Genomic DNA, 25,789 nt, shown 5'->3' with positions numbered 1-25,789 from the left:
TAGTTGGACAACAAAAATTGTGTATTGAGATTACGATAGATACAAATAAATAATTAAATGATACAATAACAATAGTATGGTTTAGGATGACTAGTATAAGTTGGTTTTTTTCATTATTTGGAGAAATTCTTCTTGACTGACTTCTCCATCGCCGTCTTTATCGGCCTCGTCGATCATTTCCTAAAAAAAAATTGTCAAACAATTCTTGTAAAATTCATCTATACTTACGATAAATTGTTAGTTGAATTTATACAAAAAAAAGAAGCAAACAAAACTTCAGGTAGATCGAACCGCTTTGAATTAAACCGAGTTTCAGGTCCAATTTTAAAAAAAAGTAAAACATATTACCTTAAGCTCTTCGTCGGCGATATTTTCTCCCAATTCCTGGGCGATACGTTTTAAGTTGGAAAAGGAAATTTTACCAGTACAATTGTCGTCGAACAACTTGAATGCTTTGATAATTTCTTCTCTCGAGTCTTTGTCGGCCATTTTTTGAGACATTAGAGTTACAAAGTCGTCAAACGATATGTGACCTACGGCATAGTTGACAATCACGTACAAGTTTTGTATTTTCAACAACTATTAGCGTTAAACTCTACCCGAATTTTGTTTGTTTATACTGCAAAGCATCCGTTTGATTTCCTCTTTTTTCGGTTCAAATCCCAACGCTCTCATGGCCACCTGCGAGTAGGTCGAGTGTTAGTTTCAATACGTGTGCCAAATCTATTTTAGTGTGTTTGTAATTTGTTTTACCTTTAGTTCTTTAGCTTGAATCGTCCCGTCTTTTTCAAACAGCTCGAACGCCTCTTTGACGTCTGCCATCTGTTTTTCAGTGAATTCAAATTTAGTACCCCCAGACTTCTTCCGTCCTGTCGTTGGCATACTCATATGGTACAAACAGCCTTAAACCTAAATAAACAATGTTTAAATGTTATTTTGGCCTTTTAAACACTTTACGAGCTAGTTGTAAATTTTTCATTGTCGTTTTCAATCTAACAAGTCCAAATTTGATTGTGCATTCAGTCGTAGCTAAAAATACTCTTATTAATAACATATTGTTCTACCAAAAACACAACAACTATATAAGTTTACGCAAAAATAGTTGAAACAGATCCTCCTGTTTTGTTTCGAGTATTTTTCATATAAAATAATCTTTAATGAAAACATAATTTTCTTTTTGCCCTAAAGATAGCGAAAACGTTTTCATTACTTCTTCTATTTAATGGGCACATTTTTTTTTTAATTTAAGGTCAGAAAATCAGAATAAAGTAATTCTCGTAGATTAATAATGTAATTTTTTTTTTTTTTTTTAGAGGAATACTAATAAGATAATCACAATATATTGTCCGTGTAATGATATTTTCATTGATAATTAATAACATTTTTTTCGATCCGGAAATTCGTAGCATCAGTTATTATTAATTTGTCAAATTATGATAAATTTTTTTAATTATCAACAAACGATTACAGCCGTAGACAAAAAAAAAAATATAGGTATTGTCAATAAAAATACTGAATATTTTTTTCCAACAAAACACTTTTATGCAAATATTAAAAAATTACCTGTAATTTAAGAAAAAAAGGTCTTCCTTTATTGGAAAGACTGAGAAATTTCACTTTCACGCGACGGCTAGTAATAATAATTAAGAAGTGGAGAAAGTGTTTGGTATGAACAAAATATTATAGTCATAGATACGGGACATGGTAAAAGCACAGCAGGTGTGTTTGCGGTTGAGCGATAACTACCGCGATGGCCGCCGGTTTTCACGTTTTGCATACGGGAAAAAACATGGCGGCCACGGCGAAGAAGTTGATAACGCACCGTGCCGACGTACCTGTTCGTTTGTCATGGATACAGAGCCGCCTTGTTGATAAACAAACCACGGAGGATAATCAATAACAGTGTTATCAGTCGACGGCGATAAGTGATAACAATAGTGCGTGACCCGACAAACGGTGTTGTTTTGTTTTTTTTATTGCCTATTGTATTGTGATATTTTACTGTTCGGCCTACATACATAGCGCGACGATGTAATAATATTTTGTTGGGAATATCAGAATCATTCGAGCGTTCACCGATCGATACACCAAAGTGTAATAAACACAGAAAACACACCGTTTTTTTTTCATTGTTCACAATCGCGGTAACCATAGAATCCGTTATGCCTTGTCGCCACACGTCCGTTTCGACCATTGAACCGTCACAGCAATCGGTGTTATATTTTCTTGCTTCGTCACGGTTCGTATTGTAACAAATCGTCTGCAATCAGCTGTAATAAAACTTAAGCAAAATCGATTTACGGTCAAAAGTCAAAAAGCGTTTTGACAATATTAACGTTATCGTTGACTTTGGTCTTGTACTATTCGGATAACAATAATAATAACAATGGACAAATGGGATCAGTTGACCGAAGTGTTCATATCGGACGAAGTGTTGTTGATGTGCCACAATTTGGCGTTGCTCACCGAAAAAGAAGAAGTGGCCGCGCTATTGATCGGCGAAGTGAGTATTCATCGTTTGCAGAACAACTGTTTCGGCACAGTCGTAATACCTTTTTACCTTCTTTGATTGTAGAAAATAATAACTGAAAACGGAACGACCGTTTCTGTGTCGGCGTTGTCAATACCGCCAAGAGGGGAAATTAAAAAAGACCGAGTGGAAATCATGTCTGAAGATTTGGTCGCCGCCATGGAGGACGCCAAACAGCTGTCGCGTGCCAAAGGCGCCAACTTGAATGTCATCGGCTGGTATCATTCTCATCCTCACATCACGGTTTGGCCGTCGAATGTCGGTTGGTATTTTTTTGCAATATAGAATCGATGAATTAATCATGTTTTCATAATTTTTCGATAAAGCTCTGTAGTTTAACGTTAATTCTTGTGCTTTGTATTCATTGCTCTTAAGACAACATCGTCGAGCAGTAAAACTGCCCGACAGTTTATAAAATTCTGTTTAATTGCTTTTGCAACACTTCTTCGAGAAAATCAATTTGCCTTCTTTTGATCTTTTTTAACATTGTGTTTTTCTCTTTTGAGCTAATTCCATCGTAACCCATTGCTTCAATGTTGTTTATTAGATTCTTAAAATCCCGTACAAATTTTCTCTTTAGATAAAATCAGTAAAAACTAGCTGCATTCCAAAAATTACAATTTTCTACAATCCTTATAGTAGTAACTATAAAAAGACCGAAAATGAAAAAAAGTTAAGACTTTTGCCTTTAAAACCGCAAAAAAATACCCTAAATACTTAAATTGTATTCAACTTGAAACTACAAAACGCTACGACGCCTGCAAAGGCTAAAATAAAAAAGGAATAACTGGGTCAAAAATTTGTTTTGTTTTTTTTAATGTGCAAAATTTTAGTCATCTTTAATTTAATTGAGAGTTAAACATACATCTTTCTCGGAACAATAATTTTCAAGTATTTTTATTTAAAATAAAGTAATTTAGGGACACGTACGTCGCATAAAGTATTAACGAAGAAAAGGACAATACTTTAGAAAGAATACCATAATGACTCTTTATTATCGTTTCTGTTAAATATCGACAGTTGAATTTTATTTTTGTTTTCAGATTTACAAACCCAACTCAATTTGCAAAACATGGATTCATGTTTCCTTGGTATTATTTGTTCCTCGTACAATACCGACCCTACCACTATGGTAAGTAAATAACGATTGTGGAAAAATTAAAGTATATTATATTAAAGGTTTACGATTTAAAACGATTGCCCGACTGGTAAGCGAAAAGACCACAGTGACTACATAAGCTAAAAATAAAAACAAATTTAATAATATGTAAAACGTTTTTTTAAAGTATATATTATTAAAAATAAATATTTCAATTGAAGACAACATGAATTAATGTATTGATCAGTTGAAATGAATTTTGCCTCGTTAGTTGAAATGGTTTCAATCAAAGAATAGTTACAAACTATTTATACTTTTTTTTTTTTAATATTTTACTTAGAACCGATATAGGTAATTTTGTTTTTAAGTACAAATTAAAAATTTAACAGGAACTCTTAGTGTACGTAATATTATTATGGTTCCATTGTTTTGTTAACGATAATATCAGTATTAATAGTATAATTTTAAATTTCAGATGAAAGAAATGAACATGGTATGTTTTCAATCGAAACGCATAGACGGACTGGTTCACAGAGTCGATATTAAATTCCACGTAATTCCTACGGCGTGTACGAGTCAGTTATCATTAGGGGTGAGAATAATGGTTCTTAATAAATTTACATCTTTTTAGAACTATCATTAGAGTTGAAACAACAAAATGCATTTCAAAATAGCAAAGTGGAGTAGTTTAAAATATATTAATAAGGACATGTATAATTTACAGTTATTGTAACTACGTTACTATTTTAAACATATTATATTATATTTCAAAACATTTTATTACGTTCTGTGCTAAGTTAAAGATGAAGTAGTGATTTTAAATAACATCAGCTTTAACTATTTACTAGCAGTCACTTAACTAATAATGTTGTCAAAGCTTGAATATGGTTTGGACAGATTTAAAAAAAAAATACATTCAAACATAATAAATAAACTATTATCTATTATTTTTATCGAATCGCAAATAATTTCATTAGCAAATAAAAAATGTTATTTATTATTTGATTTGAACGTTTGCAGATAATCGTAAAGCACATAGAAACGCTTTACGATGAACTGATCAAAAACTACAACCAAGCCAACGAGGGTAACGCGTGTCCGATGACTCAACTTCATAACGATTCCGGTTAGGACGACTACCGTATTTTAAGTAACGAGGGTGCGATCGAAACCCGTCGTCTAATGAATGTGTTTTGTGTTTCGATAGTGTACACACTGCTGGGCATACACATGTTGGAAACCGTGGCCAAACCCATGTTGCAAATGTTGGAGACCCAACGCGAAAGTTCCACGAAAAGGGTCCAAAGGCTGCAGGCGAAACTTGAACAGATATCGTTGGACGATGAGTACTATTGCGACGGCAAAAGGAGAACCCAAGAGAAACCATTCAACGACGACCGTGAAATCGCATCCGTCAGCGGTGCGCCGAAGAAACAACAGTCCGGCATGGTCTCTTCTCCCGTTTGAATTATGTGTTTACGTTAAGCGACACATTTTCATTTTTAGTACTGTTCAAACTTGTGTTTTTGTGTTTCCTTTGACAAGTGTGTCAGTGCACACACATGAACTCGTTCGATTATTTGCTTGAGATACAAATAATAAAATTTAACGCTTCTATAAAAATAAAACAACGCATGATTTCCTACATGAATATCTAAATAGTCCAATAATAGTTAAACTGCTTTTTTTTTTTTAACTTTAAGATTACACAAAAGCCCGATAATTGGGACAAAAAAAAAAAATAACCTACCAATAGATTTGATCGATACATCCGACCACCGTGTACTTAATTATAAAGTCGATAACGTTTGACGAATCCGTCCTTCGGACAATACTGGAAATTGTTTTTATTTTTGTACAAATATTTCTTTAGAGCACGGTTTGAGTAACAAAAAAAAAAAATAATAACTAATTATGAAGTTTTGACGTAAAATTTATAGTTCTTGTTTGACACGACAAACTGTTGCCAGAAATAACGTTATGTTTTGTCGGAAAAATAAAAACAAGGCTTTGTTAAATGTTTACATTGTTTTTTTTTTTTAATGTATTGAAGTATATATTTTATTTAAATACATATTTGTATTTATTTTGTTTTCATAATTAGATCAAAATATGTTTTGAGTAAAAATTAAAAACGCGTTTACTTGCCTGTGAAATACACTTTTTAGAAGAACTAGTTTTCACACTCAAATTTATACCAATTTATCTAATTTTATTTTTAAATCGATAATCATTGAAATTATATTATTACATGCCAAGTGTAAAACCGAGCACGAATCGATGATTTGTTGGAATATTTAAGACATTGTGTTATAACAAAACGGATATAATATACTCTGTTCAATGTCAAACAATGATTGTTAATAAAAATGTTGTAATAAATAAAGTAGTATGTTGCCCATTACTTTACGTTCTAAGTTCTCGGTAATACTTTTTATGGGCTACGTTAATCGTAAAGATACATTTTTAATATCGTCTGTTAGTAATAATTTATTAAAAAAATTCTTAATAAATATTTTTGACTGGACAGACAATTTTGTTCATAAAACCAAATGGAAAAACATAACCAATAAAAATGTTTGAATTGTGTTTGCGTTCATAAAATGCATTAAGCCGTTCCATAAAAGAGCTTAAATTTCTTAATTAAAATATTACTCAATTTATATATTGTTTGAAGAAACTGTTTTTTTATATTCAAAACGACTTCCGTCTTGAAGATGGTTTTCAGGTTTATTTAGAAATGTTAATGTTAAATGTTTTTTTCTTGTTATTTCTTTTAAAACTGTTGCCAAAACATCAAATAAAAAATTCCATCCAAGTTGAGTGCAAATTTAAGATTATGAAATTTGTTTTTTAAAATAAATTTTGTAATTATTCATTTACCTAATATTTCCTTTTCTCGGCAATCAAACTCTCAAAAATAGATATAAAATTAATTTTTATCCAATTAAAAATGTAAATAAACAAACTGTAACCAGTTAACAGGCTGTTATGATTTCTCCGCTTATGTATTTTATTACCAGCAGTTAATCTCTTCAATTCAAGAAAAAAATTCGTTTGTGTATACTTAAGCATTATGTTATATTAAAATAAAAAAAAACATTGTTTGACCCAACCAAATTTTGATTTTCTAGCTCAATAATTGTAAAAGTTTATTTCATAGGTAGGTTTCAACCTCACCATTCCATTAAAATAAAAATTCAATTAAGTACCTAATAGAAATGTTTAAATTAATAATGATTTGAATTTTCAAAAAGCCTGGACAAGCTTAATGCTCAATGTTCTCTTAAATAGATAGAAAGTTGATTCTAAAATCTAAGCTCATTAAAACAAGCTTGTCAAGAAAAATGAATTAAAAATAAATGGTGTATATAGGTTTTTTACAATTGAAAAAATATATAAACGGTTAATTATCAATTTTATCTTAAACTATAAGCAAGATGATTCTAAGCTCGTTAAAAAGATCTTGTCACGAAGATAAATTAAAATATGTATTAAAACAGTTAAAATACAAGTTTAGAGTTTAAATATTTAAGAGTCTTACAGTTGAAAAAATTGTCATTTTTTACTAAATTTGACTTAATCCATTCAGATCTCTGAAACCGATGAACGGATTTTGTTATTTAGGGTCTTGTTAAAATCATCTTGACAAGAAGAAGAGGTTCATTACAGAGCTTTAAGGTTGCATATGATAAAAACACATTTCACCCTCCTCTAAATGTTCATACTTTTTTTAATTTAAATGGTTAGTTTATAAAAGATTAAATAATTCTCAAAAAATTCAAAATCAATAAAATCTACATGCCGACACCGACTTGACAAACGTTTTTTTTTTTATCAAAACAAATAAAAGTACTTTCATATTATTGATTTAAACTCCCATTATTCTTATTATTTTTCTTTTAAATTTGTAAAACTTAATGAACAACGAATGCAGGCAAAAGCGCGTTGTTGATTTGCACAAGAAGAAAGAAGTTCGGTTAGAAGAAAATGGATAAAACACGAAGACAAACACATTGAACAGAGACTTTCATCAGAAAGAGAAAAAAAAGGTTGAAATTTGGGGTTATCAAAAGAAACAAATATATATATATATATATATAATTCATACATCCAAATAACAGACTAATTAATTTTCAAAGGTTTATATTCAAACCATTCTCTGACGGTCAGATTCAAATGCCATTGCATTGTGTGTGCATATTGTTTAAATTCAAAAACCGTAGTATTTTGCATACTTTATTTCAATCTGTATTTGTGTATAGCACTTTAAAACTATTGTCAACGTTACAATTTTATGAATACTCATTAGGTGAAATTTAGGAAGGGGGCGGTGGGGCTTGGGATACTGAAAACCTTAAAACTACTTAAAATTATTGTTTTTTTTTTCTTTCAAAATACAGTCGTATACCGATTGGTACCTTCGGCCATTTCCCTTCTTTCTCTTTTTTAAATCCAAGCATAAAAGTAGAAAACTATAATACCTATACGTTGACCTCGATTCTTATACACGATACAAAAATCAAATATATTATTATATTATAAAATAGGTAAACGGACAAAAAACCCGCATTGACCAAAGCATATGTATAATAAAAAAAACTACACGGGCTGGTCACAACAAAACATGCTCCTTGCCGGAGCAACTTGTTTTTTTTTTTTTAAGCATTTTTTTTTTACGCGTTAATTTGTTTGTCCATTACAAATAATTACAGTAGTATTACTGTTGTTGTTGTATCATCCACAAGGAGGCGATGGGAATACAAGGAAAACGGAAACCGGTCATCGCCTCGACCGTGGCACGAGTCAAGGCCGGTATATGAGAATATGTGTGGGCATTATTTTGTGTAGCCCCTTCCAATGCCACGTCCGTTGACCTACTGAAACAGTTACAGCTGAGGCTGAGCAAATGTGTCTTAGCAGCGGTTCAGCAGCAGTCTCCACCAGATTGTGAGTTTTGCTAATTGACTTTGCGAGCGATTTTCATTTTTTATTTATTTGTTTTGTTAGTCAGTAAATTTGGTACAACGAATCTGTCCGACCAAAAATATAGGTGCCGGTGTGTGAAAATGATCACCGTTGTCATCATCATCTCTGGCGGCTGCAAAAAATGATACTCAAGACGTCGATATTCTTCCTGGTCGTCGTGTGCACCGCAACCGCGATATTCTACGTTCAAAGACTGGACTTGACCATTTTCAAAAACCGTAAGTACCGGTAGTTTGCCAGAATTTTTCACAGGTCCAGAAATCTGAGATATCTGAAATTGGCTTGGGATTATCCAAAAAGAAAACCCTGAGACTTTTCAAATTAGTGTTGCGTTTACGTTTAAAACACGAATTTCTGGCTGAAAAAAATAAAAATTTTGGTGTTTCGAAAAACGCTAACCTTTAAAATGCACTTTACAGAGTTAAATTTGTGCGGTTATACTACCATTTTCTTAATGTTCACAATGATTGCCCATGTTCAAACCCATATGTACTTTGCTGCTTTCGTGCGCAAGCCGTTTAATAACTGATTAAATTTTAAGATAAATTGTAGTTGTATCTCTCGAAAATCGAATGGCTTATTTTTTTTAAAATGGAACGTGTCCAAACGATTGCCTCGTTCAGACTTTTAACTTATACCTTTCACAAACGAGTACCTGTGTTTAAAATTTTATCTAAATTCTTCATCAAATAGCATCAGCAGTGGTGTAATTTCACAACTGAACCGCTATGTACAGAGAGGGCCCATGTCCAGATTTAACATTTTAATACCAAATTTTTTTAAATTTTATATACCTATTAGACTATCGGAAATTTTGGGAAAATAAGTATAGGTACACGTTTTATAACATCTGGTAGATAGTAATTTTTCTAATAACTATATAATAGGACGCCACCTTTATTAAAAGTTTTAGTTATTATATTTATAACAAAATCAGTTTATCTAATAAGCATTCACTGCATCCATTGTTGCATTTCTTCTTCAATGTGCATTGAAAGGTTTTACTTACTGTTACTTTTAACAACAACAATTAGATACAAATATTTGCAATAGCCTTAATTCATCTTAAAATTAAATCTTATAGTTATTAAACAGTTTGCACGCGAGAGCTGCAAAGCACATGGACTTGTATGGACAATCATTATAAACTCTAATGAAGTTAGATTAGTTAGTTTAACCACAAAAATTTGACTATCCAAAGTACGTTTTAAAGGTTTATTAAGTACAGTTTAATATATGATAAATTGTGAAACACCAAAATAAGACTGCAATACAACAGATGTTCTGGTACAGCTTAGCTTTGAGATAGACATAAAATTAAAATTAAAATACATTTAGCTTTAAATTAAAATCAAACTCGACTTAAATTTAATTTAACTTGATAAGTAACGCGGAAAGCTTATAAAACTAATTTTGAAAAATATATTATAATTTGTGTTGGAAAAAAAAATCATTTTTGTGTATTGATTTGTTTTTTTTTTTACTTTTACTTTTACATACAAATATCTGACTTCTTAGCTAAACGCATTGGACAACTTGTAATATTCTAAGCAATACATTTTAAATGTTCACTCGTGTAATATTTTATGGTACAAGTTTTAAAGTTTCTCATGGTAAAATATTATTTTGTAATACAGATTTATTTATTTATTTTTCTAATTACATTAAGTATACTTTTCGATGGCCGAAATTATTTTCATTAACGGTCTTTCGAACATTTAATTAAGTCACAAGGCACTTTGCTGATGAGGCTAAGTTAATTAAACAAGTAAATTGCCCGAAATGCGCTTATTTAATTTTCAAGATGATTAAATTAAATTAAATTAAATATATTTTGTAATTTCTGCGCTTTTATTAAAATTATATTATATTATAAATAAACTTAAAATGTAAAATTACCTATAGTATATATACTTTAATATTACCTCGTCAGTTTTACATTTTTTAAATTTAAAGCCATTTTGAAATGTACTATCCTCAATTGCCTGCATTGTCTGCCCATTGAACTTGTCTCTTTATACACACACACATTTTATTACTTTTCTATTATAAATAAATCCTCAAAATCACTACTGTAGCAATATTGGCTATTAATTAATTCCACTGACATTAGATAGCTGTTGTCAATGGTAAATGTGTATGTTTTTTGTCCAACAGTGTGCACTTTATACCTATCACGTAGAAAATATCGGATAAGGTTTGTATTATTAGCTTTCTGTGTAAACCAACAATAGACAAAGGTCAAAATCAGCGTTACAATAACATCTACACCGTGTTGTTCTACATGTAAACAGTCTAAGAAAAACGTCAACGAATTAAAATCGCATTACATTATTATTTATTCGGTTCAAACGACATTATGCACAGCAAGTTTTTAGTTCTAGTTTGACTAATACCGCACCTTAATACCATCTGTTGTGTTAACTAATGGCGACTGGTGGCCGGACAATATTGTAAAATGGATAAGTGTATAAGGTGCTCGCATTAATTAGTCGACCGTTGAAGTTCTTAATTAACAGATTAATGAGAAACCGCATTAAATATTCAGATTGTCTCCTTGTACAGTCTACTTAACCTGATTTGCATAACTACAGCTGTGTATATGTATTATACATTAATTGAATTCGGTCTGATTACGTTGGTTAGGTACTTTCCTAACTGTTGTGTCTCGTCCCAGAACATCCTAATGGGTAAAGTCGACACAGGGTAACCGGATTTACAAGTTCAAGCCTTACCTACACCGCGTGGTTCATCTAATGGATGATTAAAAAAAAACCAGATAAAAATGTCCACAATACACACACACACACAACAAGGTTATCGACATTTGGTGTTATTTTCCCTAAAAAAAAAATAATTGTTTCAGTTAAAACAAAATAAATCCAAGTAAAATCGTTATTAAACGAAAATTACTATGTAAAAAAAGGGTTATTTTAAATGGTGCGTTTAGATTTATAGCAATGATATAATATGATCTGAAAAAATAACCTGTCCATACCCAGATTTGGCCTAAACATTAAACGCTAATAACCCCCCCCCCCCACCCAAAAAACAAAACTTTTACAAAACTGTGTATCGACAAGTCGTTATTGTTTTCTATAAAATTCTAACATATTAAAATAGAATTTTAGACTTTAAATCACTGTTTGACGTTTATTAATACTAAACGTACTAAACTATAAAAATGAAGTAATTACAATGAAATTACAATGAAGTAATAAGGTTTTGAGTGTTTCCTTACTAAAAAAAAAAAAAAAAGTATTTTCTTTTAAATTTTAACATAGAATATGTTTTTGCCATGGCCCTTTCTGTTAATGTTTCATTACTATACGTTAGATCCACCAGCTGCTGTCTAGTCTGTCTTATCCGTCTAGTTTTCGCAGACCTTTCAAAGTCGAAAAAACTTTGGCCGAGGTTAAGTTAGAGATTAGTTTAGGAAGAGCGAAGAATAAAAAGTAGGGAAAAGTTTCTACACCTTCTGGGAAAAAGGGTTACCGCTACTGGGAACTTAGTTATCCAGTGCAAATCGACGGGTCTATATAAATGATATTATCCTGAAAACAAATCTTTGACAGAGACTGTCTTTCACGGTTTTAAAGGATAAATAGGGAGAACTTTTCCAAGTTGTTGGGCCAACAAAGAACCGCTTCTGGTTTATAAATGTATGAATAAGGCAATCGGTTAAAAAGTTATCTTACCACATCGTCATAGTAACAGCTATGAAACACAATCCTTATTTTCCATTGACTTCACACAACAACAGCTATAATACAATAAAAAAAAAATACATAATATACTTTATGCATTGAAACAAATGTTTTTTGAAGGGACGAGTGGATAAAGGTGATAAGTGACATTGTTTTTTTTTTGTAACATAGTTTTTTAGCTTAAAAAATTTGAAAAGTTCCAAACACAAATGTCAACACATAATATACATATTGACTAAAATGTTGCTTTCTGGACAGTTTTGAAATGTGACAACGAACACCTTTCACCCTTTTAAGTATAATAATGTGTTATGGGTATTGTTAATTGTTTAACTTTTCAAACGGAAAATGATGTTTGAAATTCGCCAACGTGCCAGCCTAATATTATAAAAGTTTTTTCTAGACAGCTGTTTGAGCGGTACAAAAATTATTAATCAGCCTTTATTGGATTTATTCGAAAAAGGTCATCAATCAACGGCCGCGCAGAATTAAAAATATAGATATTGCGCTGCCTCCTAATCGATGACTGATGATTTTTCATTTTTTTTTTAATTATAATTTTAATTTTAAAATACAAACGACTTTTAACGTGAAACCCGTTTTGCATCCAAAACCGTACTTGAGTGTATATATAGAGGTCGATGCCATCAAAAAGTGAATTACTCATCAAACGCGCATAATGGCCACTACAATAATAATAATAATAAGTACCTTCCTAATGGACTTTCTAATGAAATTCTGGGTCACAATGCCATTATTTGTCTTGCCGTCACGATTATGCTTGTAGCAAATTTATATACACACAAATACCTCCATTGAAACCTGTACTTGGGGCTTGGTCGTTTGATCTAGACCGCAAATCAGAGATGTAAATTAGCCGCATTTAGCCGGAGCTTTAATTAATTGTCTATCTGTTTGTCTCCGTTCGAAATAATTTATTTTCCAAGTCAAATTCCAATCTATTGTAAAACTATTATTATACACATACACCCAAACGATCCTCTCTGTCGCCCAATTACTGTTTACTATTTTATTTAAAACGTTTTTTATCTTAAAAATAAATATGATACATTTTATTGGTACTAAACATTTCACATAAAATGAGTAAAATACATATAAGTTTTTATTGCCATTTATTGTTAACACTAAATTAGTACAAATTACAATCGTACAATTTGGCTCTCTTAGTACATATTGGAGTGTATAAAAAATAATAATTTAACTTAATGTATAACAATGCACGCTTAGATTAAAAACTATAAAAATCATTTTCCATTAAAAACATCAGCTATATGTGGATAACGTTTAAACTTTGGGACATAAAATTACTTCAGTCATAAAAATAAATATAATATACTAAATTATGTTTTTTTAAATACTCAACTGTTAGAATTGCATACATAATATTAAAAAAACCACACATTTAAAACTACTAGAGTGAAACAGAATATTAAAGAAAACCGATTAAAAGATAACAAAATTGAGGTCATTATTCTAAAACAATATCTTTCAAAAGTTTCAAACAGGATTGAATTTTCGAATTTTGTCCACATTTTTGGTTATCAAATGTATGAGTGACTGTTGTCTTTTTAGAGTAAGTTTGTTTTTAAATTTAATTAATATTATTATATTTATTAAAGTAACACCTAAAATGGCAACCAGTACAGCAAATAATATACATTGTTTAGGTAATATGAAGTGAAATATAAAATATATGAGTACCTACAACATAACTGAATCCTTAAAATAAATAATTTACTATAAATATAAACTATTAACGGATTTGCTAAAAAAATTGTTTTTTTTTTTTAAATTAAAATTTTAAATGTATTATAGTGGGACTTTAGTAAATTAAATATATCACTAGTGATACACCGTGCATCAATAAATGTAAAATAATAATTGTATTTCCACCATACAGCTCTAATATTTGGCAACACGATAAAACGAATTTGATTTTTTTATTAATTTATTTCCAAACTACAACAAGTAACCATACTATAGACGACATGTTATTAAAAACATTAACTTAAATAGTATGCGAAACGGTTGTTGTTTTCTACTTTGTCATTCGACAATGCCTTTAACGCACAGTAGTGTATAATAATAGATGATACATACACTTGAGTGCTTGTTTGCTTAAAGTATCACGGATATGATATGATACTCATCAAAATTGTTTTTAACTCTGTCAAGTTCTTCGGTGCTCTAGCATTTCTAATTGCCTCTGTACAAGGTTTTGAAAGGTATTGGTTCAAGAAATCCTACACAGTTTTTTCACAGAAAATAATAAAATAATATGACAAGCGCGTGGGCGTTTATAAGTGGATTCGGTTTAATTTAATAAGGCCCGTGGTCGTTGTTATTACAATGTAGCTGTAGGCATATTTTATCTATACATTGATGTATGCGTATTTTTTTTTTTTTAATAGTTCCAGACGACAACATGGAAGACAGTTCGCGTTCCTATCTGGAGCGGTTGACGTACCTGGAGAGGCAGGAACGCGTGTCTCAGGTGTGCCGTTTGTACAAATTACCAATCAACTACCGTATCAACGACACGACGCTTCTTGAACACATCCTCGTGGACAATCGTCACAAATTGCTCTACTGTTACGTGCCCAAGGTAAACAAACATTAATATATTTATTTAATAAAAGCATATTATACTGTTTAACATATAAACGCCGCCACGATTTCAAAACATGCACAGGAAGGTAGTCTAACCTAACCTGGAAGGCAGCCATTTTGTGTACATACCGATTTCATGGAAAGTAAAAATCGTACCGCACTTTTCCATGATAAATATAAAACACTGTAGGTTAAACGGCCCATATTCATCAAAGGATGAATGGCAATCATTATGGGTGACTGATGAATTTTAAACATGTTTGATTTTTTTCTCGTTGTCAATCATAACGGTTGGCAGCCATGACTGATCATGTGTGTAGATACTGATGAGTGATAAACGTTGTCACTTGTCAGTCTAAACAAATTTATTACTTTCTAAAATAATATTCAATGACATTTGACTGATCCATCCTGAAGTTAACAATAACTCGTTAGGATATTGTGAATGTTGCTCTTTTAAAGAATCAGTATATGTCATACCCAGTGGACATTTTCATATGCATTCATTATATCGAGTTCAGTTGTCTTAGATGACCCCTCGAGACGGAAAAGGATACCTTTTGAGATCCCTTGTTAATTTCGCCTGTCTTGAATACAACATGTTCGCACATCTGCTACCGGCAAAGACGAGGAATAAATTAGATCTCTGCTTAAAAAATAATATGCCCACAGCTTGCTAGCTATAAAATGAATACACCGTATACATTATGATTTATGTGTAATGATATTATAATATCACCACAATATAATATGTACAGTGTGATCAATTTAACGTTAGACACTCATTTTCTCGGAAAAAAACATTTTGCAATTTTGAAGTTTTTCATTATGAAAACATTTTTATTTAAGTTATTTTAAATCATTATACTATTACCTACTTAAAATTAAAAACCTTTGAGCTTCGACGTTTAACATTTTTATGGCTTGTAACTTGTTGAACGCGGTTTGAAACGAATTAAATTAAAAATAACAATACAAGTGATTCATTAAAGATAACACATATTTTATTTCCAAGTATATTCTTCCATATGGTATTAACTGCTTAAAACTGCTGAAAAAGATTATAATTAAAATAATTCTAAACATAGCCACTAAAAGACTATTTGAAGAATTTTAGTTGTTCTCTGCACAACAACTATTTTATAGAAGTACCGTGATTTCACATACCAATTTAATTTAAATGATTTTAAACTAATGTACTACAATACACGAGTCACGGCACACAAATAACTTAGAAATTCCTACTACCTATCCGAACGTTGAAGTCAAGCCGAGGTTTTTCACAAGTAGGTCTAAATTTGATAAATTTTGTTATGAAAACCTAATATCGGATTTTTCAAAATGATATACATTTTCCCCACCGAAAAATAATTATCTATTTTGTTATTACTTTTGATGTAATATTTTTACTAATAAAACATCATCTCGTGGTAGGAGTTTTTAGATTTTTTCTATATTGAATGTTTTATTTAAATCTAAAACTAACAAGGATTGCAGTTAAATACTCATAATCTACCTTAGTGTTATAGTTTTTTAAGTAAATACATGTATTCCAAAAAAAAAAGGGCGATAGTGGTAATAACGGCCTAACCTAACCCATGTAATAACGTAACCTAAATAACACTTCCATTAAAGTATTTTTGAACAAACCCTTTGTATGATAGGTTTATACTGATAACATGTTTATTACTATAATTTGTATGATTTTTAAGAATTTTTACTATTTTCTATTATATTGCATGTATATTTTGGTGACTGGTATTACACCGCTGTAAAAGAATGGCGATCATTTGTATCTAGTTATTGAAAAAAAAAAATACATTTTACTTAATTTAAAAATCTGAAGCTTATACACATAATACCTAACAACTTTATAGTTAGTTCGTATTCAATAAATAACAAACTATTTAGACTTTAAGTTTAGTATCTCTAAGATTAGAGATAATAGATATGGATTATGGAGGGTCATTCTGAAAACAAAATTAAGAGTACAACACACTTCATGCAGATACAGGACTGTCAGATACAGTCAAGTTGCAGGATATATAAGGATAGTCAAAGACCAAGATATCAGGACGTATCCATGTATTGATGTTTCTGCATGAAGTGAGGACACTCAGTTGTCTTGAAACGGTTTTTTTATCAACTAAATTTTTTGACGTATATCCGAGTCCGGAGATATTTCTTCAAGTAGCTGCTGCTCCATATGGTCAACAAGTTAAAAAAGGTACAATAAATATTGTTTTTTTTTCTCTCCAGGTGGCTTGCACCAACTGGAAACGGGTGTTCATGGTGTTGTCGGGCGGCGCCAGGGCGCCGGACGCGGCCAGAATCCCGGCGGACGTGGTGCACAAACCCGGCACGCTGGACCGGCTGAGCGACTATCCGGCGGCCGCGGCGTCCGAAATGCTCAGCACGTACACCAAGTTCCTGTTCGTCCGGCACCCGTTCGAGCGGCTGCTGTCCGCCTACCGGAACAAACTGGAACAGCGGCACGACAGTTCCCGGTACTTCCAGTCCCGGTTCGGCCGGCGCATTGTCAGGCGGTACCGGGCCAACGCCACCGAACGGTCGCTGCGCAACGGCGACGACGTGACGTTCCCGGAGTTCGCGGCGTTCGTGGCCGACACGCGGGACAAGGTGTTCAACGAACACTGGGCGCCCATCGACCAGCTGTGCAGACCGTGCGCCATCAACTACGACTTCATCGGCAAGCACGAGTCGCTGTTCCCGGACTCGGACTACCTGCTCAAGCACATGGTCGGCGTGGCCGACGTCAAGTTCCCCAAGGGGCCCGACTCCAGCACGGCCACGCAGCTCAACAAGTACTTCACCTCGCTGGACCACAACACCATACTGCAGCTGTACAGCATATTCGAGTCGGACTTCAAGCTGTTCGACTACAACTTGCAGAACATACTGGGCTACGAGGTCGGCTGACCCGGTGCGGACCGGCGGTTGGCTGCACCGTCCGCCAATCAGAACCGATTGCACGGACGTCGATTCTGATTGGCGGACAGTGGCCCGATTAGGAGTGACCGGCTCCAACCGGAGAGCCCAAAATACAATCGGAGAACCGCCAACTGGGCTGTGATTGGTCGTCCTAAATTTTGGTTAGGTTTACACGTTATGTCACAATGATAGACTGGAAGCCGGAATACATGAAACCTTTTATTAAGGGGAACGAAAAGCGCCAGATTGTATACGAACAAAGCCATAAGCGTGAAGTCACTCAATGAAATGTCTACCAAAATCAAAAAATCGGTCTTAGCCCCCATAGAATAAATAATAAGCTTCAGATAAAAAAAAAATACTTGAAATCCGTCCAATAGATAGGCCAGAAATGACTTCGGCAAAAGTAATTTTTAATCACACCTTTTCCATAACCCGGAGAAAATAACTTAAAAAGTTTATTAACAAGAAAAACTTAGTATTTTTTCACTTTAAAATTAGTTGGCATTTTTACAATAGCTACTTAATAGCATTTTTTGTCAAATATTGTCTATCTTTTACCCCCTAATAAATAGCCCCCCCCCCATTCCCCTTAAGAGGACGTCATACCCTTTAAAAATAAGTGTGTAAGTCAAAGCGAAATGGTCATAAAAAACAAATGTCGATACCGTTAAAAAGCGAAGAACTTTAACTACCAAAAATAAGTCCTACTAACAGTACTAATAGTTATATACCACAGTTTAATTCTTATATATGGATTTTATAAAAAAAATTGCCTAAACTTTACTCCTTACAAAATGGGCGGAATGATAGACTCTTAAATAAATTAATGATAACATTTACTGAGCCACAAACAGTTTAATAAAAAAAGATGCCCGCTTATATAATAAATTGAGTAATTTACTGACATTATGTTAAAAAAAATTATAATGCCGTCAAATTTCTCAAATAAGATTTCACGACAATATTTAATTGATTAACCTTATTTTTAACCTTTACTAATAAAAAAATCGCATCGATAATTGATTTAACCGTCGACCAGTTGTATATTGTAAGAAACCAATAAGTCAAGTCATCAATTTATGTGTATTAAGCTTTGTGACATAACCGAAAAACAAGCATAATATCATATTTCAACTAAAAAAAAAAATATAAAACTCAAATAATCAAAAACGAATGGACGATACAAACCCGGTTGGCTATTTTCTGATTGTATAGATTCCATCAGCTATATTATAACTACCTATGTATTTTAGAACGACCTATTTTTTTTTTTATTGATATTTTATTAAAAGATTGTATTTTTTTTTATCGTTTTACTGAAACAATACCAATATGTATCTACTGCGTGTACTGAGCGATTCGAGTGGAGAGATAAAAATAATAATAATCATTTTGTCTTAGAAAAAAAAAACGAACTCCGTCGATCGGTGAATAAGATATTGTATTATGGTATTATTATTATAACCCTCTGTGTGTGTGTGCTCTGAGTTTGGAGAGGAAAAATAAAATTCTATTACACATTTTGTGATATTACTGAAAATACGGCTATAATTGAATTTCTATTTCTCATCTCCACAGAATCCCCGGGTTCCGAGAAGAAGGAGAAGTTCGAGCAGGGCTATACTGTGCGTTATATAATACAAACCTTATCTAGTTAAAAATAATGAATAACAAGAAGACGACGGGATCACGGTCCTCAGCCCAAGGGAGTTGATGCCCTTTCGGCACTGTATTCCAGAGAGGTAGGTATTTGTCAATAAGTATAATATATATCCCATCTATATGATCGAATTATATAAGAGGAGTTAACAAGGTTTGCTTAAAAACCATTTTGATATCCTATTATTTAAATGCATTCGTTCATTCGATATAAGCCAGACTACCTATATAGGCGAGGCCACCGCGTATAGTACATAATTCCGGCTGAAATAAACATTATTTAAATCCGATTTGGGATTTTTTACACTACATATAGGTATTATTATTATTATAATATTATACACAAAGTAAAACCAACCGAATTTTCTTCGCCATTATAAAAGAGTATTTCCATTATTTTGTTCATAATATATTAAAAAACATTTTTAGTAAAAAAAAAAATGAATTTACTACAGTAAATCTCCAGAGTTAGTTAATATTGAGATTGTAAACAAAAGGGGAAAACAAGTAAACATCTATTTTTTTCCCCCGGCACATATTATATTAATCAAAATGTTTTCATATTTGAATTGAACGTTTAAAATAACTACTACTTTTTCACATTACACATATTTACATTACAATATTTTCAGTAAAAAAAAAAAAATACTATTTATCCAGTGAATTTAACAACAACGTCTTATCTCGGTTGAAAATTATTACCATTTCAAAGTTCAAAACTGGAATAACCGCATATATTAAACGATGACTTAATACATATTGAGGTCACCAAGATTGATAGAATTGAGTAAAAAAAAAAAAAATGGGAAAAAACCAAAACTTTAAACGAGCTTTGTAAACAAAAAAAAGTGACAATTTTTTTTTTTTTTATTACTGAACAATGTAATACACAATGTGTAATGCGCTAAATACTTAAGAGGCCATAAACCGCGTTTTGTATGTAAGTATCAAAGCCTTCTTTTGTACTCAACGGCACTTATATATATATATGATAAAATATATAGCAATCTAAAAAGTCAATAGCCTCTATACTAGTTACTTTGTGTGTAGGTTTATTAATAAATTGAAAAGCACCGGAGAAGTGTACTCGAAAGACATTTTTTTATTTGCTTTGCTCGTTCGCAGACGTATGTCGATGAAATAAATAAAATGTTTTAAAATATATATACAATAAACTAATCATCAGCAAACAGAAATGTTTCTATTTACAAACGGTATTATTCAGGTCTTAGTCTTGTGTATAGTACAACACGTGTAAGTGATATAAAATTAGAATTGGACAAAGTACTTACTGAAAACTAAATGGCCACTTCAAATGTAAAGACGGAACAAAAGGTTCGCACAAATTGTAATATAATTAATTGAAAAATAACGAATAAAAAATGAGTGTAACGACCACTACTGCCAACTTAATACCAACTACTTATCTATACACGGTAATTGGGTAGATCTTGAAATTATTGAGCCTTTGGTAGTTTTGAAAATGTATACATTTCATTTTAGAGAAAAAACGCTCTTATATGCACAACTGCGGTTATTGGAAGAAAACCAATCTGGTAAAAAAAAAAAGTACACTTTGTTACCTACATAATATTATTCAGTAGGTAATAAGTTTGGGAAGGTTGGGTGGTCCAACTAACGTAAGACACTGTATGTTTTCTGAAAATAAGAATATTTTGAAAAAAAAATGTTCCTTAACTTTTAGGTAGATATTTTACTACATTTTCTACAATATTTTGAAATTTTTTATCACAAATCCTTATGAGCCAAAAAGGGGGATTTTTGGTTTTTTTGAAATGGCAACGTATTATGTTTTTAATTACATAAATGTATAGACAAAAAATTTAAAAATTTGAGTGTCTTGCGTTAGTTGGATCACCCTGTATATACTATTATAAATACATACAAACATTTTTTCATTCCAAAATTGCCAAATAGCAAAACGTATTTACCGAAAACGCCTTTGGGGTTATGGTTTTGGCCGTTGTAATGTTTAGCGCTTATAGAGGATTGCCTTTGACGTGTACAAACATAAACATTTTTTTTCCAATATAATATATATATATATATACTTTTATAAAAACATAAAAAGGTCAATTCGGTCGAATCGTGAACATATTTCGAGCAAGGTAATGGTTTTCATTATTTTCCTTTATTATATTGGCAATACGGAACAGCCAACGGGAGAAATGCAATAGTTTGACTTTTATTTTTTTTGCACCGTCATAAAGCTGACAACAAATTGGTAGTACCTTTTGTTTTTAATAGGAAAAAAACACTGACTTTGTGCATTGTAAAAAAAAAAAATTTCTTCTCGTTTTCACTACAACCTTTTTATGGACACTTCAATAGACAATAATATTATTGTAATGGGATGTCTTGGTAAAAAAAATATATTTAATTAATTAAGATCTGTATAAAATATGAAGAAAAAAACAGTCAAAGTCAACATCGTTAAGCATCTCGTTATGTATTTGTTGTTTTTAAATTAAAATTGTATTATTGTTATCTAAACAAACAAGTTTTTTCATAATAACAATACAATACAAAACATACAAAATGTTAAAAATTGGATTACAATATTGCAGCACTCCCCCTAAGTTCTTATAAATTCAAATTGTACACAACACCAATACAAAATAAAAGTCAATACATATTTTTAATAAGATAATAATAATATACCTTGTTATAAATCATTTATAAATATTGGCAATACATTTATAGTAAATGTATTCGGATGAATTTAGGTATTTAATTTTTTTTTAAGCGATTTAAAATATTCAAATTTATGTTTAACAAACAACTAATATTTTAAGAAATCGACTGTTCCATTTTTTTACACGAAATTTAACTATTGTTATCACAGAAATTACTAGTTATATTATTAACTAATAAAATAAGTATTGTCTGTACCTCTAAGTGGTGAAAACGTGTAACCAACTGGTTTATTCAAAAAGGTAAAACGTCTAAAATATAGTTTATAAGTGTTTTATCGATTTTTACAAAGTATAAATATGTTATTTTGAACGGACCATAATTAAGAAACTACTATAAACTGTCTGACTGAGTATTATCTGTGCTAATTGATGAATAAGTTTAATTTTGACATGCTAAGTATATTTTGAAATAAACAGTGCGTTGAAAAAGTCTAGAAAGTTTGTCACTATAAGATTTAAAAAATGTCATCATTTTAGTATTAACCACAACAAAAATGAATAAACATCTGAATTTGTATAAAATGTAAAGCTAATGTAATTTCTTGTAAAAAAATGCTAACATATATGAACGTAACGAGCAGAGTCAAATGATATCGAAAATCTTGTAATGTCATTAAGAAAATTGCATTACATTTCCTAAGAAACATGTCCAAGACTGAGGTAATAATGCATTCACGCTTAATGGACGAATTAAAAATATTTAAGGGGGTGGTTTTTTTCAGATGGAATAGACAATTTTTATATTTTCATATTTTTCACTAAAACAACAGGACGACAATATCAATTCCAATAAAACTAAGCCATTTTTTTTTCTTACATTTAAATATTTCTTGATAACATATTGGTTCCAAGTGGTAAAGGCTGAAGTAAACTTTTGACAAAACGTTTAAAGTCATTTTACAAATAATTATAATATACTATCTTCAATACCTATCCTATACTTGCTCCTCATAATAAAAATGTTTTAAATTATGAAAAATACAATTTTCTGCCTTTTGTTATAATGTAGATTTCTTTTTGAGAACTGAAAATGTTATCTGAGACTATGGGAAAAATATATGAAACCCAAAATAATATAAAAATTGATACCATAATGAATCTGGTTGATCTCCTTAAAAAAATATAAAATTGTACATTTTAATGAAACGCATAAATCGGTAATTTTATCAAAACTCATTCCAGTAGCCAACGCAACGTAGGAAAGGACATTTTCTTATCTAAGAAGACTTATTTGTATTTTATTGTTATTTATACATTTAATTAAATTATGTAACTAATTTTACGGTATTTTTTTTTTAAATTAAACTTACTGGCAAAATTATAAAATAACATATTATTAGGTTGTATATATTTTGTAGTAATGATGTACGTAGTCACCTCCCTCCATTAGCCTATATAACTACCTAGTTTTTTATAATGAAAAAAAACGTCCAGTGATTTCCAGCACACATTTTCACAATTCCATTATATTTATTATCAATTGAATGTTTCCCCGCAGAGTTCTCACCAGCAGTGATATTATTGCACCCTATTCAAAACACGGTTGTTATTCCAAGTATAAATTAACTGCCCAAAAATAATTCTTGTTACTAATCTGACGATTACACTAATAAAAAAAAAACAATAATTAATCAAAGGACATTTTGGTATTTACAACGCTCTAATGTTTTTTTTGAACGCTTCGACGTGGAAGCGTTTATTTAAAAGTGATTATCACACTCCCTCACAGCTGTGCTGGCCATTTAAAAACTCATTCGGAGCGATTTTATTTTCCAATTATTTATTTGCGTTATGAATTATTATTAGTAAAATATTGAAATTATTCGTGCACCTGTTTGTTTTTCAATCCATTCAAATATTCATCCCGAACAACTTTGTATTAATTTATTCCAATAGTCATACTGCAAACAACTGATAAACGAGGTGCCTTCTGGAGACAAGGCTGCATATTTTACACCGTTTTATCATAATCATTATTATTATTGTCCAGCTTTTGACCAGATTTCTAACAGCTGGTCTGAACAGAATGCATTGTGTACACTATTTGTACAGTTATTAATATGTCCAAAACGGTTTTATCTTAACAAATACAATACTTGTACATAAAATCCCGTGTGTTTCTACTAACTAATATCAATCTAACGAACAAAATTATATTATTTTGTTTTTTATTTCCTTTAGTTATATATAGTACATTTTGTCAGTGTTAAAGTTCAATATGATACGCTGGCGTACCAAAAGTATACTAATCGGATTATAGCTGATAACAGTAATCATCGTTTTTTGTTATTTTTGCCTAACAAATAGTAAAAAAAAAAAATAAAACATATTATAAGCATTAAAAAAGAATATTCTGAATAACCATAATTGAATTGTTGTCGTTACTCTAAAAAAAATGTATTAAAAAATCGACACTTGTATAGTTTTAAATTTTGTATTATTAATTTATGTGTAATCCACTATGTATTGACTTAAGAGAACGCTGTTCGACTGTCATCGGTAACAGCAGTTCTATTGAATTCACCGAATTTTCGATAGAAAAATAGAGCAAAATATTATTATCAGCTTAAACAGTATGCTCGAACGTGGACGGTTTTTTGAAATCTAAAAATGCAGATAAAGCTCTGCTCTACCAGTATAATATTATTATTGTGATGTTGATTTTACAGCAATCCAACACACCGTGGTTCTGATTCGCGCAAAACGGTTTTAATAGAACAGAAAGAAAATTACTAAAATAGTGTTTTCTATAAAAATGAGACTGCGGCGGTCTGACAAAAAAAAAAATTACAACCAATAAAAAAAAACCCTGTATTCAGAGATAAAACCGTTTCCACGAAGACACAGCGTTAAAATAAGTACAATGCTAAAAATCACAATACTTCCAATAAAAAAATGTTTTAAAAAAATCCAACAGTTGTTTATCACAGGAATGAGATATAATTTAATAAAATAAAAAAAACTAAAAAGTAATAATAAGATGTTATGCAAAAATCTGGATTTTTTTAAAAAAATACTACTTTACCCATTTGAAAATATTATAAACACAACATTTAAAAATGTGTTCAAATAAAAGGTTGCCGATGAAAATGTAAAAATTAAACAAAACGCCAAAAAGTTAAATCGATTTTAAATCCGAAAACCATTAATTGTTAAAATTGAGCGGTTTTTTTTATTTGAAATTTTCATCAAAACGTTGTGCTTAGTTACACAGCTTTATAATGCAATACTATTTAATGTTTTTCAGAGGCTTAAGTAGCGTTTTTTTTTTAGGAATTTAAATTTTGAGATTTCCAACACTAATAATTGAGACACGTATACAGAACAAAGGCCCAATTTATTTGTTCACCTAAAGCTACTTTTCTAGGTACATTTTTTTGTAAAGAAAACTTTACAATTTTGCCTAATTATTTATTACCACCAATCGAAGGGTCGATTTAATCTGTCAAAAGTCCACTGAAAAAAATAAACGAACATTTGAAATTGTGCTCTTGTTCTCGGT

At 31.0% G+C, this 25,789-nt stretch overlaps 3 protein-coding genes across 5 annotated transcripts; 2 read left to right on the top strand and 1 right to left on the bottom strand.

Annotated features, from left to right (window-relative positions):
* On the bottom strand, positions 1 to 10,563 carry LOC126837233 (uncharacterized). Of its 3 annotated transcripts, none has more exons than XM_050571060.1 (5): positions 10,544 to 10,563; positions 754 to 909; positions 600 to 681; positions 349 to 533; positions 1 to 180 (listed from the first exon to the last, which is right to left on the bottom strand). In XM_050571060.1, exons 2-5 carry the CDS (start codon positions 886 to 888, stop codon positions 91 to 93), a joined length of 492 nt encoding a protein of 163 aa, XP_050427017.1. In that variant the 5' UTR covers positions 889 to 909; positions 10,544 to 10,563; the 3' UTR covers positions 1 to 90. The 3 variants fall into 3 exon arrangements, with proteins under 3 accessions (XP_050427017.1, XP_050427015.1, XP_050427016.1); XM_050571058.1 differs by lacking the exon at positions 10,544 to 10,563 and adding an exon at positions 1,564 to 1,705; XM_050571059.1 differs by lacking the exon at positions 10,544 to 10,563 and adding an exon at positions 1,337 to 1,424.
* LOC126837230 (lys-63-specific deubiquitinase BRCC36-like) lies at positions 1,936 to 6,033 on the top strand. The gene is made up of 6 exons (XM_050571056.1): positions 1,936 to 2,503; positions 2,576 to 2,792; positions 3,574 to 3,662; positions 4,105 to 4,221; positions 4,650 to 4,755; positions 4,837 to 6,033. Exons 1-6 carry the CDS (start codon positions 2,387 to 2,389, stop codon positions 5,094 to 5,096), a joined length of 906 nt encoding a protein of 301 aa, XP_050427013.1. The 5' UTR covers positions 1,936 to 2,386; the 3' UTR covers positions 5,097 to 6,033.
* LOC126837229 (carbohydrate sulfotransferase 11) lies at positions 8,462 to 19,899 on the top strand. The gene is made up of 4 exons (XM_050571055.1): positions 8,462 to 8,579; positions 8,683 to 8,836; positions 14,758 to 14,951; positions 17,216 to 19,899. Exons 2-4 carry the CDS (start codon positions 8,740 to 8,742, stop codon positions 17,894 to 17,896), a joined length of 972 nt encoding a protein of 323 aa, XP_050427012.1. The 5' UTR covers positions 8,462 to 8,579; positions 8,683 to 8,739; the 3' UTR covers positions 17,897 to 19,899.
* Positions 19,900 to 25,789: the final 5,890 nt, after the last annotated feature.

This window comes from Adelges cooleyi, unplaced genomic scaffold (genome assembly GCF_023614345.1).
Source record: "Adelges cooleyi isolate 19-005CV unplaced genomic scaffold, UGA_ACOO_1.1 ACOO_flye_CR_arks_rails_tigmint_CR_PRNA_247, whole genome shotgun sequence".
Taxonomy (NCBI): domain Eukaryota; kingdom Metazoa; phylum Arthropoda; class Insecta; order Hemiptera; family Adelgidae; genus Adelges; species Adelges cooleyi.
Note: the sequence above shows the minus strand (reverse complement) of the source record. Positions and strands in the feature narration are given on the sequence as shown.

Excerpts from the sequence above, each read along its gene's own strand:
- LOC126837233 (XM_050571060.1), bottom strand. The coding sequence starts at position 888 with ATGAGTATGCCAACGACAGGACGGAAGAAGTCTGGGGGTACTAAATTT. Across the intron at positions 682-753 it reads TTCAAGCTAAAGAACTAAAG|GTGGCCATGAGAGCGTTGGG; the intron begins GTAAAACAAATT and ends ACCTACTCGCAG. Across the intron at positions 534-599 it reads TATAAACAAACAAAATTCGG|GTCACATATCGTTTGACGAC; the intron begins GTAGAGTTTAAC and ends ACTATGCCGTAG.
- LOC126837230 (XM_050571056.1), top strand. The coding sequence starts at position 2,387 with ATGGACAAATGGGATCAGTTGACCGAAGTGTTCATATCGGACGAAGTG. Across the intron at positions 4,222-4,649 it reads CGAGTCAGTTATCATTAGGG|ATAATCGTAAAGCACATAGA; the intron begins GTGAGAATAATG and ends GAACGTTTGCAG. Across the intron at positions 4,756-4,836 it reads TCAACTTCATAACGATTCCG|TGTACACACTGCTGGGCATA; the intron begins GTTAGGACGACT and ends GTGTTTCGATAG.
- LOC126837229 (XM_050571055.1), top strand. The coding sequence starts at position 8,740 with ATGATACTCAAGACGTCGATATTCTTCCTGGTCGTCGTGTGCACCGCA. Across the intron at positions 8,837-14,757 it reads CTTGACCATTTTCAAAAACC|TTCCAGACGACAACATGGAA; the intron begins GTAAGTACCGGT and ends TTTTTTTAATAG. Across the intron at positions 14,952-17,215 it reads TCTACTGTTACGTGCCCAAG|GTGGCTTGCACCAACTGGAA; the intron begins GTAAACAAACAT and ends TTTTCTCTCCAG.